Source organism: Cryptotermes secundus, unplaced genomic scaffold (genome assembly GCF_002891405.2).
Source record: "Cryptotermes secundus unplaced genomic scaffold, Csec_1.0 scaffold1170, whole genome shotgun sequence".
NCBI lineage: Eukaryota > Metazoa > Arthropoda > Insecta > Blattodea > Kalotermitidae > Cryptotermes > Cryptotermes secundus.
The window spans coordinates 252,346-266,728 of record NW_019738365.1 but is presented as its reverse complement, the minus strand read 5'-3'; the positions used below and the strand labels follow the sequence as shown (position 1 = coordinate 266,728).

At 37.8% G+C, this 14,383-nt stretch overlaps 1 protein-coding gene across 2 annotated transcripts in view; it reads right to left on the bottom strand.

Annotated features, from left to right (window-relative positions):
* Positions 1-14,383, bottom strand: part of LOC111870997 (hemicentin-2) — a 322,577-nt gene that overhangs the window by 164,068 nt on the left and 144,126 nt on the right. For both annotated transcript variants that reach the window (XM_023863703.2, XM_033754061.1), the window contains exon 2: positions 9,789-9,997. In XM_023863703.2, coding sequence (XP_023719471.1) covers positions 9,789-9,997 — 209 coding nt within the window. The remainder of the gene's footprint in view (positions 1-9,788; positions 9,998-14,383) is intronic.

The window sequence follows — 14,383 nt, the reverse complement described above, 5'->3', positions numbered from 1 at the left end:
GTGTAATTTTAGGTACTAGCCATTCACGAAATTTTATGGGAGGAACTAACGAAACTCATGAGCAAGCAGTTGCATATATCCGCCGGGTGCTAGCGCTACTTGAACTGGTAAAATGCAGTGTTTTCATACCAGTGAAACAGACGGAAAGAGCAACTCCGTAAGCCAATCTCACAGGCTCGGTACGCCGGCAAACGTACAAGATGCGGATTATAAAGATACCACGGCCGCTGATTCCGAAACAGCCTTGATGAAATTTCTTAATAAATATTTTCATTTCTTTAGGTTCTAAAAATTTGTCTTTCCAATAAGGACAACTAAAAAAAAACACATATCTATGTAGCGTATTCAAATTGTATTCAGTACGTAAAGTTGTCCTTGTGCTTAACTAATTAAGCATCACGCCATGAAGAAGTATGGGGGGAGCGGATGTATAGATCCACACTTTCTTGACCTCGGCACTATTTTGAGGTGAGTGGTCAGTTTTACCTCCGAGGAAAGAGCCCCCAGTACCCATTGTTTAGGAGGCTGGGTGGGCCCCAGAGTCGATCTGGATGACGTTGAGAAGAAAACATTCTTAACCCCACCAGGACTCAAAGCCCGAGACCTCAGTCGTCCAGCCCATTACTACACAAAATAAGGGTATGATTCTTATGTTCAAAATTTTGTTCATATTCGTATATTAATTAGGCTATATAATGTTAAAAACTTTGACTAATAATTGTGAAGTAAAACGTATAGGTTAATCGGAAGGTACGTTTAAGCGGTTCCTAGTTTTAGTCGAGCCTACGCATGTACATCATTTCTCTTGTATCGAAATTCGAGACCTTAAGTGCATATATATTTTTTCTAAGTTTTCTTTCGGGATCGTGAGCTCTGTAACGCGAAACGAAAGACAGTGCGCTGTCGTCAGGTGGCGTTCTTTCTGATGGAAGAAAACTGCATACAGATATTCTCATACCGCACGATCCAGTACCATGAAGTAACGGCTTCGAATTCGAGGTGTATGAAGTCTGGTATATCCTGATCGCAGTTTCTGTTATTCCCCTGTGTCTCCTGGGCGAATTCTGAGATTGGTTGCTTGAATTGTCATCAAATCCATACACCCACGTCCTTCAAACTCATTATTTTCAGCTGTATAACATAAGGAAAACGTAGAAAAAGAAATCATACTAGTTATTATAATGGTTCTGACCACCTCTGTGGTCTAGTGGTCACAGTTCCTGGCTACAGATTCAGAGATTCCCGGAGCTACCAGATCTGAGAAACAGTTGGTCTGGAACGGGGTCCACTCAGCCTCGTGAGGATAACTGAGGCCCTATTTCGTCGAAATAGAGTCTCCGGTCTAGAAAACCGAAATTAACGGCAGTGGGGATTCGTTGCACTGACCATGAGACACCCTCTATACGCTAAAGTTGGCACTAACTTCGCCTACAAGGGGCGGTCGCTCGGTCGGTATAGTTCGCTTGCAGACTAATGCCGCGGAATTTTTTATTATAATGGTTCTATGCCCAAATTTTGATACAAAACAGTAATATAGGAGCATGTAAAAGTGCTTGTTGTGATTCTTGTTTAGTACAAATGCCCAGTTCATTTAAGCAAAATTTATATGTGTCGACAGCCGGAAAGGTCTTCAAAAACTTCGGTATGTAAATGATTCTTTTATTTCCAGTGGGTCACGTGAAAAACGAAGGACAATAAAAATCCAAATAAATGAAATCAATTAATTTGTTAGAAAATGTGTAACATTGTGCCTGTAACCATGAATTTGATATATAGTATCCTGCTATAAGATATAGAACAGACTGAGTTTTAAATGAAAATGATTTCTATGAAAATGAACTAAGATGAAACTTTATACAAGTAATTACTTTATCGTTTGTAAGAACGAAATATATTCATGAAATATGAAAGGTCACCGTTGATTAAAGGAGGAGGGTATGAAAAGAGAAACATATTTCTGTATCAAAGATTCTGCAGTACAAAGGACTCTGTCTGCGACAGCATGAATTTGAATGAGGAGAACAGGAGAGACAAGGCTAAATGTATTATGATATGAAAAATGTACGGGGAAGAGAAATTAAATAGACAAAGGAGTAGAACGAAAGAGAGACGAGGTGACAATCTAGAAAGAATGGACAAGAGATTAATGGAGTTACGAACAGAGGGGGAAATAATACAGGAAATGAGAGAAGAATATTCCGAAATCGCGAATTTTACAAAAGGTTGTCACACTCTCGCCGTAAGGTTTACTATATCGTAGACGTTAGATGTCATATTGAGCTATACTGCAAATGTTAGTCTGTACATTTTACTTCAAATTCCAATGATTCATTTCGGTTGAAGGGAAGGCTGGTTTGAGGTTCAGAACATAAGAATTGCCAGAAAGTGTTAGGAAACTTGTGCAGCGAAGGGAAAGCAAACGAGGGAAAGTTTTGAAAGCACAGAAACACTTGACACTATGTCTACAACAGTTTAACTTCTTGGGAAGAGAAGAAGAATTAACAAAACAAAGAAAGAAGTGGTGCAAGGTGTGAGAAGAAGAAACTGCGATATGAAAGAGAACAAGAGAAGTATAGAAGAAGAGGGGTAAGGTAGGAGTTGGCTTAAAGCTTAAACACACGGAAACTTTTTAAGTGAAAAAGTGCACATAAAGAACAAGTTAACCGCAGTTTCTTCCCCCATCTTCCTTTCTTTATCCCTGCCAACAAAAGCGTCACACCACGAAATCTCATAAATTTAATCGCGCTGTGAGACTTAGTTTTAAACAGTCTAAAATACATCTCACACCTTACCGCGGCCCTCTAGTGGTGCCTGTGCATGGGGTCACGTGAATTTCGTTTGGACAGCCATGTCTCAACTTACGCGACCTGCGAACTGGTGACAAACCCTCCAGTTGCTTCCATATTTTCTTCGTAACAGACATATTTCACACTATCCTACCATTAATGTGTATTCTAGTTGATAGATTCAAGGATTAATTTTAATAAATAAACGAAACATGAATGGAGATAAGGTATAAATTAGTATGATAAACACTTATTCTGATAAAACACAAGTTATTTCAGACACGATGGAAATTATCTCAATTAATTTTGTTCATACTAATCAAGTATCACCCTACCAATTGTTTAGCTAATTAAACAAGCCAAGTAACCAACCAACACGTAACGTGGAGAAGAAAGTAGCTGAGAATATGAAATAATTATTAATTTAATGATGAAAAATATCTTTGTCTAATATTATAGTAATCTAATAATAATATTCCATTAGTAAAGAATTTTTCCTCGATATTTAAATATTAATTTCATACTTGTCACATATTACAAGGAGTATCCATTATAAAACTCAACTGCTTAATGTTAAAAGAGAAGTTAAACTTAAAAGATTCTTTGTAACCTGCCAATTGCGGATCAGACATGAAATCCCAAACTTAAATACCGAGGATGTGATAATGTGCTGCGTGACGAGAGTTATTGTGATAAATAAGTAATCAGCAATAGTGGGATGGTAACAAGGAAGGAATTCAAATTATCCGAATTATGATTAGCTGCAGAGACCGAAGAAACTGGAAGAGAAAACTGCTATGCTGCCACATCGTCCATCATGAAGCTTACAAAGTCGCCAAGCATTGAACCCGAGTCTCGGAGCAAGAAGCCAGCATCTAATCTCCTTAGTTATATCATGACGTAGGCACATGGAATGATTTCTTTATACACTGATAATTATAAAGAAATCATACAGTTTCTCTGCGGGCAAAACACAAGAGTTTTAAAGTCCGGTAATGCATATACAGTTACCACTGCTTTTTAAGTGGTTAGGTAGCTTTAGTGAGCAAACTGATTTACATCGAAGATAATTTTAATTCATGCTGAAAGAAATGGCCTGCATTACTGAAGAAAGATTATGTAAGTTATTGCTAAAGTTCGTGCTAAATACGCACATAGAAGAATCTCACACTCTTTCGTCGTTGTGATGTATGCAGTTTTCAACACACATAAAAGTGATTCATGCATCCCGCGCAGACATTATATAATCTCTCATGGGTTCATCAATTTTCGCCATACAATGAAAAAGAAAATTCATATTTCATGTGTTTGCAATGTTATTACTATGTATCTTACACAACAATGATAATAACAAAAGCTGATTATATATTATAATAAATCGTCAGAAAAGATCCACGTCATGCATTGAAGAGGGTGGGGCTGGTATTTCTCTGAACTCAGAAGCTCCTACGTAAGTTACGTTTGTCCTGTTGACGACATGAACATACACGTATGTGGTCTGAGCGAACTTGTATGACACAGCCTTTATAACAGCAGGAAAACCGACAGACAGGAAGCAAGTAGGGCTCTGTAAGTTTGCCTTTATTTAATTAAAACCAGCTTAACAATTAATCCTGCACTGTGTGATGGAAACTTCGCGAATTCAGAGCTTCATATCTGTGGAAAGTTTGCGTTCTGAATTCAGATGTCAGACATGTAACTAGGAAGTACTCATACATACAGAAGCTTCAGCGGTGGGGGGGGGGGAAGAAGCCGAGCATACATCTATCCCTACCCTTTGATTTCGGAAAGCGAAATCAAAATTGAGAAAGGAAGAAATATATAACTATTAGTACCCGCAATTAAAATGATTTAAAAAGTTCATTTCTGAATCCTGAATCCTCTACATCGATCAGTAAGTGTAATCTTAAAGGACTCACGTGTAAGTGTGTAAGCAAATTTTATAGCTGGCCCTAGCCCTCTTCAAAAAACAAATTCTGGTTGCGTCCATGAACACACATTTGTGCTTCTATTTTCAAAGAAATTAAGTAAAAAATGTAAAAAAATTAGAGCTATCCATGTAACAGGCCATGAAGGCCCATAGGGTTGTGAGACGTTGAGGCTCCCACATTTTCTCTAAAAATCGGCACAAAGTTGGCGGTAAGGTTGTCAGCCTTACGCACCGGCCGCCCTTAACCCCAGACAGATTCCTGGTACTAATTTCTGTTAGAGGCTGAATCTACACCAGGGCCATAGTGCGGCTGGAAGGATTAGGTAAATTAAAAAAATCTACCTCATTGGGACTCGAACCTGCGACCTTTCGGCTTGTGTCACAGTGTCTAAACCAACTACGCTACAGCGTGACACAAACACTAATTAAATATAAACAATATTCACTACGCGGAACTAAGCTGATATCTGTCAATTTGTTAACTTTATATTCACACTAAGAACAATGTGCAATATACTGCCAGTTCTCCAAATGAATATATCTGAAGCATATTGGTTTTTATTCTAAACGAAATTGATATCTCAGCATTCTCGTTGCAATGCAGCTTTATGTAGTTCAAATTAAAATTCCTTGACAGTATAGCGTGAAAAGCGTGAATTTCTTGCTATACGAGATAAGAAGCTTTATTAAATTATGAATGTGAAAATTTACACAATTAACGAAAACTAGATATAAAACTTTATATAAACTATAAACACTAGACATGAAGCTATATTTAAATTTTAGATACGAGATATGCAGTTTTACATAGACCTAAACTACAAACACGAGATGAGAAGTTTGTTTACATTATAAATTTCACACAGATATACTGTCAGATTTCAGAGGTATACAACGCATAACATCAAGAGATGTAGCACCTGATAGACATCCAGTAGACACTTAGAATAAAGTTTTGTATAACAAGCTTTTATCATTATCCAGTCAATAAATATAAGCGTTGAAACAGATTAATCGTAAGGGCAAAATAAGGATGGTCCCGTGACTATCGCACTTCCTTTGTCCATAAGCTACGTAAATGATTATATTGTCGCGTGTTTCAGTGACTAAGACGTGGGTTTGGATTGGTGAATTGGTTTATTGGATCTTCACTTGTAGTAATTATAATTAGTTCTTACTCTCAAGGTTACTGTTACTTACAGTACATGTAACGTCACACACTAAGCCTTATAATTCTTCTCCTGACCACACTGTTGTTCCTTTGGAACTTCGTAACTCAAGTGAAGTTATTTCCCATTCCCGTATTTTCTCATATCCTCTCGGCACGGACCACACACAGAAAACACAGCCCCCTACTGTTGCGTAGCTCAGACCACACAGAAAACAAGTCACGTGATAGCCATCTCGACAGTCTATTGGCGCGCTGACTGTTGCCTAGCAACGAGCTATAAACATTCGTCCTCTTCTTGCGTGCGCGTATCGCGGGGTGTTTATCGAGCCGCTGCCTGGCAATGCGTTGATATGTCACATTATTTATTATCTGGATATGATAAAGTGTTGTTAGACAAAACATTACTGTACTAGTATAACTGGACCCACAAGATATGAAAGGACTTGACAATATATGGTTAGTAATTCGAGATACGTAATTCCCTATGCATCATTTTACAGCTTATCGAGCAAAAATATGATTTTGCTCAGATCTCAATAATGTAAGCAGCATACATAACATAATTCAATAATACATTGTGATATAAAAGTCAGAAGAGATATCTATTTCTAGCCAATGACTCGATAAATAGTTGTCTGCTGCAAAAAAATATGTAAGCAAAATAGAGGAGCAGTAGGAAATGGTGTTTTCTGTGCTGTCCGTGTCGAGGTCATATAACGACAACTGGACAAGTCAGTGAGTGGCTTATGTACGCGTGTATAGGAAATAGCTATTTAGTGGGTGAGTGCCTGCTAGAATCGCCCCCATCACACAGGGAGTGACGAGTAATAGATAGACCCCCTCCTCTCGTCGAAGTGAAGGCTTCATTTCAAAACAATTAAAAGTCCTAGAAAGAATAAAATTATGATCATGCATCTCGACGTTATCTGAAATCAAGGTTGACTGTGCTGGCTACAGCCAGCAGCAATTTACCCGACCGACCAGCCACTGAGTTAACAGCCACGACTAGGAGAAGGTCATGAGTTGCAGTTAGTTTCGGGACAGTTGCAATTCAGCATGAATGAAATAGCGGAAGCAGAGGAATATCAATTGTTGGGAGCCGTTATCTAGGAAAGTCTGAAGAAGACCCGGAAGCCTTAATGTTTGCAGTAGTGATCCGAAAAGTGTGTAAACCAGTGGCAGCGTTGTAGTTACATGTAATTACGAGTTATGTTATAAATCCGATTATCACTCACTAACATTGATAATATGAATTACAAGCCGACCTCAAGAAAAACTGAATTTAAATAAAAAGACCAGAATTGGAAAAAGGGGTTCGTTGCTTTTAGGTCTTCTAATATATAGAATGATTACAAGACTCACGCAGAGTTATGAACATGAGGTTTAACTACTATTCTGCTTGTGTTTCATAAAATAAATGTACAGTACTTTTGTCATTATTTCTATAAAGCTGTGAGAAACCATTTTATATTTCATTCTAGTTAGTGGAATGGAGTAGGAAATGAGACGGAGACAGAGATGGGTATAAAACGGCTAGTGTGAAACTAAAATTAAGGATGTGATAATTTATGTGAGGAAGGAGAGATAATGCCGGATATTTCAGGTAGGGTCAGGAAATGAAGTAGCCACACCAGACCAGAGCTAGCGCCATCTAGTTAGGGCTCGTCTGACCTTATTCCGCGGGTGATTAACAAGAACCTAAAAAAAAGTTTCGAACTTCTATGAAACCGGAACATATAACATTAGTTTAAAAAGTAGAGAGTCAAAAGAGAAAAGACGAAAAGAGCAGTTTCGTGTGCTACAATGAATAGCTTTAGAAACAAAAGGTTCGTAGCTGTTTTCGCTAGTCCATCATTGTTCTGCGCCCGTGCAAAGCTATTGATGCGAAGTTCATTTCATTGATGCCTAAGGGAACATTCTCAAAGACACGTTAACAATAAAAAATAAACATTATCCTTCATTCAATTAGTGAATAAATGTGAAGCTAGAATTATAGTTCAACGGACATAATCTGAAGCTACGTGGCAAAGAATGGATTTAAAAATATGTACACTTCACCTGATGTTGTCAGCAAACATAATCCTGTGTTTCTGTATAGATGTGAAACTTTCCCTTATATTAACGTTGGAACATAGATTGAGGCTGTCTGAGAACTTCACCTGATAATGTCAGCAAACATAATCCTGTGTTTCTGTATAGATGTGAAACTTTCCCTTATATTAACGTTGGAACATAGATTGAGGCTGTCTGAGAACTTCACCTGATAATGTCAGCAAACATAATCCTGTGTTTCTGTATAGATGTGAAACTTTCCCTTATATTAACGTTGGAACATAGATTGAGGCTGTCTGAGAACTTCACCTGATAATGTCAGCAAACATAATCCTGTGTTTCTGTATAGATGTGAAACTTTCCCTTATATTAACGTTGGAACATAGATTGAGGCTGTCTGAGAACTTCACCTGATAATGTCAGCAAACATAATCCTGTGTTTCTGTATAGATGTGAAACTTTCCCTTATATTAACGTTGGAACATAGATTGAGGCTGTCTGAGAACTTCACCTGATAATGTCAGCAAACATAATCCTGTGTTTCTGTATAGATGTGAAACTTTCCCTTATATTAACGTTGGAACATAGATTGAGGCTGTCTGAGAACTGGGGGTTGTGAAGAATAATGGTTCTAGGAGAGATAAAGCAATAGGGGACTGGAAAACCTGAATAATGAGAAACTTCAAAATCTGTAGTCTACATAAATATTATTAGGGTGACGACATCAGGGATGATAATATGGGTGAGAAATGTGGCACGTGGGATGAAATGAGAAATTGGAACAGTTATGTTGGACAATTTAAAGTGAATATAGAACTTGGAAGATCTAAACGCAGATGAAAAGATATCATTAAAATGTAATCTTAAAGAACTGTGTTAGAAGGGGTGGAACCTATTTAATCTAGCTCTGGATAGGCACCAATGGCAGGCTTTTGTGTTAACGGTAAAGAACATTCAAGTTCCATAGACTATAGTCAATATCTTGAAGATCTGAGCCATTTTTGGTTTCTCTTGAACTGCCCTGCTCCGTAAAGCTCTGGTTATATTACATCAATTTATATGAGCGTTTATATGACACTGATGACAAATGAAGAATTCGAACAGGATTCGATAGTCACACTTCAGGGAGACAGAAAGTTTTGGAAACCGAAGCATGTGAAAATAAAGAGAAAACCCGTAACTGTCCCCCTTCTTAAGCACAATGCCATGACAACGCACAACAGGATGGAGGTAAATCTCCACGCATTATTCTCCGCGTTAGGTGGCAGTGAATGATCAGTTTCACACTACGGCCGTCTATACTCATGAAAAGAGCCTTAGGCACTCAATAGATAAAATGTCTAATGGGCCCAAACCGACCTGGGTGCAACAGTGAAGACAAACAGTTATTCCCATGGCTGTAACAAAACCCGCGGAATGTTAATTTTAAAATGGATTTCAAAGAACGCGGAACCTTCCAGACTGTTCGATCTCTGTCACTTTATAACCAATTCAAACTATATGTTTCATACGCTGTAGGCCAAAACAGATTTCTTCAGAACTCCGGAAAATCCTTATTCGTTTTGAAGTACACTTATACGGTCTACATACTCGTGCACTGTAACTTTAGTGAATGATTTCCTCGAAACTCTTAATTTATAATTTTTTTTCTAATCAAACCTCGTGTTGCCTTCTCTTCCACTAATAATATTTACGAGATTGTGAACTGATGCCTGAAACAGAATTATTATTAGAAAATATTGGGGAGATATTTACATTTTTTTTCCATAAGAGGCAGTCTGATATAGTTGTGCACATATCCCGAAGATTTATATATTCTTTCAGTCTTGATATATCGGGTTATACTCACCGATGACGGTGAGGTTGATCTGGAAGTTTCTTGTAGGCGAGTTCTTGAAGTCGACGCGACACCGATAGATGCCCTCGTCGTCTAACTGTACCGATTCTAGCGTCAGACCCGCCGGTTTTGAACCCGTCACAAAGTAAGCCCGGGGACCGAAAGCATTACTGTCCGACCAGTACAGCGCCTTGGTAAACGGGCGGCCTCTTACATCAAAGCTGAAACATAGAAAGGAAGCGTTGTGGGTTTATAGAATGATAATCAAAATATATAAACATATTACTTGGAACAAGAAGCCTAACATAGTTCGACATCCAAGATGATAAGGGGAAGGAACATAAAGCCCGCGGGCCGGAAGAGGCCCGAATTTAAATAAATGTGGCATATGGCGATGTACAGATATTACTAATAATAAAACGATTCTTAATCAATTTTGTGTAAATATGGTACAGAAAATATTATAATCAAAATAAACACTTTGGTCTCAGAATTGTAGGTAACTACTGCCACTCTACAGGGCGTTATAACTGAGAAGAATCTTCACTGCTATGAAAACATCAAACCTTATATAGGTCAAGATAAATATGAATATATGCAAGAAATTGATTCAAACGAACATGAATATTTCGGGATAAATTCTATATGAACTTAATGTTTTAATTTACTGTCCTTATACCTGCGCATAAGCCAGTCAAGTGGGACACAATTAAGATATCGTGAAGCATTGCTTAACACCTAGACAACACCTAATGAGAGATTAATATATATTATCAGAATTATTAATTCCTCCATATATATTCATGGGATAGTGCTTAACTAACTAAGCACAGGAACAACATTACATTTGACTATACCTTTATAGTAATTTATTTCACCAGTTTGTTTACAGAATGTTCATTTAGTGTTACTATTTGACAAGGCTGCCGGGGACGGTAGCCGAGCGGTCAAAGGCATGTACTGCCTTCGCTCGCTTGGAAACCGGGATCCTGGGTTCGAATCCCACACAGGGCATGGATGTTTAGTTTGTGTGTGTGTTTATCTGTGTTTGTGTACAGGTAGAGGCCTTGCGACGAGCTGATCACCCACCCAAGGAGAGCTACCGAACGTGTAAGATCTAGAAGAACTGAAATGAACGGAGAAGTTCATGGAGGTAGGCCTAGGCCCACTGGGGCTGTAGTGCCAAGAAAAAGAATATTGACAAGGCTATAAATTCCTCAGTATTTAACTATGAAATGTTTATCGCCTTCGGCGACTTCAAAATAATTCTCACATAATACAAATGATTTCCAGATCTTGATGAAAATCAACATTTTTTTTATTAAACGTGCGATGGTTGCAGGTTACTTTCAAACTCGTGCACTTACGCCTCTTTCTCTCAACAGTTCTTCCAGCGCCACTGACACTAAAGCATGCCACTCTCTTTGTATATTCACTTTCATATCAATGATATCGACTATTGTTGGCAGTTGATTTTGTATTGTTAAGTAATTGTGCTGCCCAACCAATTATTCTTTCGTGAACAGTTTGTCGGCCAGTGATTCTAATCATGTTTTCCGGCCAGAAAATGTAGAACGCATTTAATTTTCTATTTTAAAATTTCCTACAGTTCCTATCACAGGGAACATTGGAAGATATTTTAAACCAGGCGTAGCATTTAAATTGGAAACCACATTGCTCTCAATTCAGGCAACGTTGAAGTGGGTGTGAGTCGTGGATTCGAGTTACCAACAGAAGAGGAAAGAAGCTCTAATTGATTTAAATTCTTTCCATAATTATATTAGAGCCATACGAATTCTTCTGATTCACTTTCAAAAACTTAGTTTGTAGTCGAAAATTAAAATAGTGACCTCAGTTCGTATGGATCTACAGGGCTTCAAACCCTAACCTATAATCCGGGTTAACCATTACTAATCCAATAGTCCTACAAGGACGGCCACGGTAATGGTACAAAGTTAGTTAACTGAATTGTCACCAGGAGTGCTGCTGCATGCAAATTGCATTTACTGCTACAGATATATTTCAGGAAAAATACAAATTTCTAAAATTCTTTATATCCTAGTAGGCCACTTGGAAGTTATTAAGGACATAATAATTGTCCATGCTTGGTTAGGCTCTACTTTTTTGGAACAAAATCATGTTTTCAGCAGGAAATCTTCAGGCGTGTGTATGTGAGGTTGGAGAGAGAGGACAACCTTGCTGTGTGCTGAAAGTAGAGTGAAAGCACGCGAAACTTTTAGTTTTGCTCTTCACGGATGAACGAAAGAGCTGAAGAGGGGAAGTGTGCCAGCTTTTGATATTATTGGATAATAGTGCAGAGATTTTTTACTGTAAAATACAGACCTAAATTTTAATAAAAAGTTGTTTCTACACTTTTATGCATCACTGCTACTGTAATTCGTAGACTGCTAACATAACTGTCAAAAGTACTATTTCGGGAATGGAATTACAGGAATAATTTCGAATAAAAACACTGCCTGATTGCTGATAAAATAGGTTTCTTGTCTAAGCAGTTGAAAGAAGGCTGGCGATTGTTTCACAATTAATTAATAAAGCTTACTTTCTATACGTTCCCTCAGGGACGGTGTTTCGTTCACCCATGACGCCTGTATCCTATCTCTTGAAAGAGGTGAATCAAGTTAACGTGCGGTACGTATGGAGGTAAAGGGCGATAGCATGGCCCTGGACAGCGCTAGCAACGGTGCTTACTTAAAAAATTAATCATAATATTTTTAATGAGTGAACTATATGCAAAAAGTTTTTTAAAAGTTTTGCACATCACAAAACTTTTAACTTTCTAGAAGTTTCTCACGACATGCCTCGACCAATATGGTCATCATCAGGTGTTTAAAATTATAGTTGAGGGAACTGCTGTCCTTCTGTTTTCGTGGCTTCGGTTACTAATTTTTTAATATATGGTCACCTCTATACACTCGTATGTTCCAAGTGCCGGGTTGTTCTTCCCGTTGTATTATGCTATGTGTCTTTCTTGCTAAGTGACGTGCAGCAGGATGCTACGATATAAAACTACGAGAAATAGCCATCCTTAACATATTTGTCTTTCCCGAAAAAAAAAAGTATTCCTGTGAGATCTTACGACCCGTGAGTCTGTGTGTGTCCAAGTCTTTTTTATGAGTGACAGCTATCACGAAACATGGTATGATCATTCTGCATTTAGGATATGCCCAGTTTCATGTACTTAAACGTCCTGTAACCGGTAGTAACAACTTGGCGGATGCATGAACTTGTTCTGTGGGAGTGACAATAGTATTTCGTACTCCAGGGCCGTTAATGTTATAGGCTATGGTAAGAGACCTTCAAATAATTTGGAATAGTTGTCAAAATAATTTCTTATTAGAACGTAAAACAAAATAGCAGCTATAATATATATATATATATATATATAAATTAGCTGTCGCTTTGATATCAATAATTAATGAAGTTTTCGAGTCAGGGATCTAACATTTGATACAGGGGACGATCATCAATATGACTATTACTTTTGTGTGAAATGTTGCTCATAAGTCCACAATTGCAATGGTGACGACCGTAACAATTATTCGGGTTCTGTTCAACAGTTTCAACGTTCACAAAGTTTGCACATAACTAATACATTATTCCCAGAATGATAAAAGTAATTAATAGCATTAGTTGTGATAATAATGATAATGATCACGACAGTAATAATTCAGTTGAATAGAATTCGATTCAATTGGTTTTTCAAGCTTGCCAACAATGAGTGGCCTACAAAAGACCAGCACTGAGAAATACGACATAACAAAAGCTAGGCTAAGGATAGAGCTAGGACTAGACTAAAATTTAATACTAGGCAATAAAATAATACAGTTAACACGATAATGACGTAACTCAGTTGGATTAAGCAAAGGAAAATGCATCCTCAAGGGAGATGTTATGTTTATTGAAAACGTCCAGAGATTTGCAGATGTGGTTTGCAGCTGTGAGACACCTTGTTGAAGGGCGAAGTCTTGAGACATTAGTGATGTTAAAGGTGGAAAAGTCCCTAATTTGATTAGTGGGTACAAGGAACCAACAGTATACTTAATAGAACAGTCAATTTTGCTCTTGAAAACGTCAATAAGAAATGAAGGGCCAAAATTTTGTCGCCTGGAATAAAGTGTTTTAAAATGTGAATAATTCAACATTGATTCATAATTATAAAAGGAGTTGGACTGAATAATCAATTAAAGCTTAAATTTGCAAATTTTCTTTCTATGTTTCCCAGCTTATTAGAATCTGCTAAGTAAGGTTATTCCAGACAGCACGCGCCTACTCAGTCTTTGAAAGAATTAAGGTAAAACTTGCTTACTTACTCGTGGAGCGAAGCCCTTCTTGAGGAGAAGCCAAATCTGCAGCTACTCAAGAATTTCCAAGCATTTTATGGAACCCGAAGGTTCATTAGTGTGTTCACAAGAGCTCTCCACTGGTCCCTATCCTGAACCAGATCAATCCAATCAATACCATCCCATTTTATTTCTCAAAGATCCGTTTTAATATTGTTCACCCACCTATGCCTTGGTCTTCCCAGTGGTCTTTCTTTCTTTCTTTCTCTCTGGCTCTCCCACCAATATCCTATATGCATTCCTTTT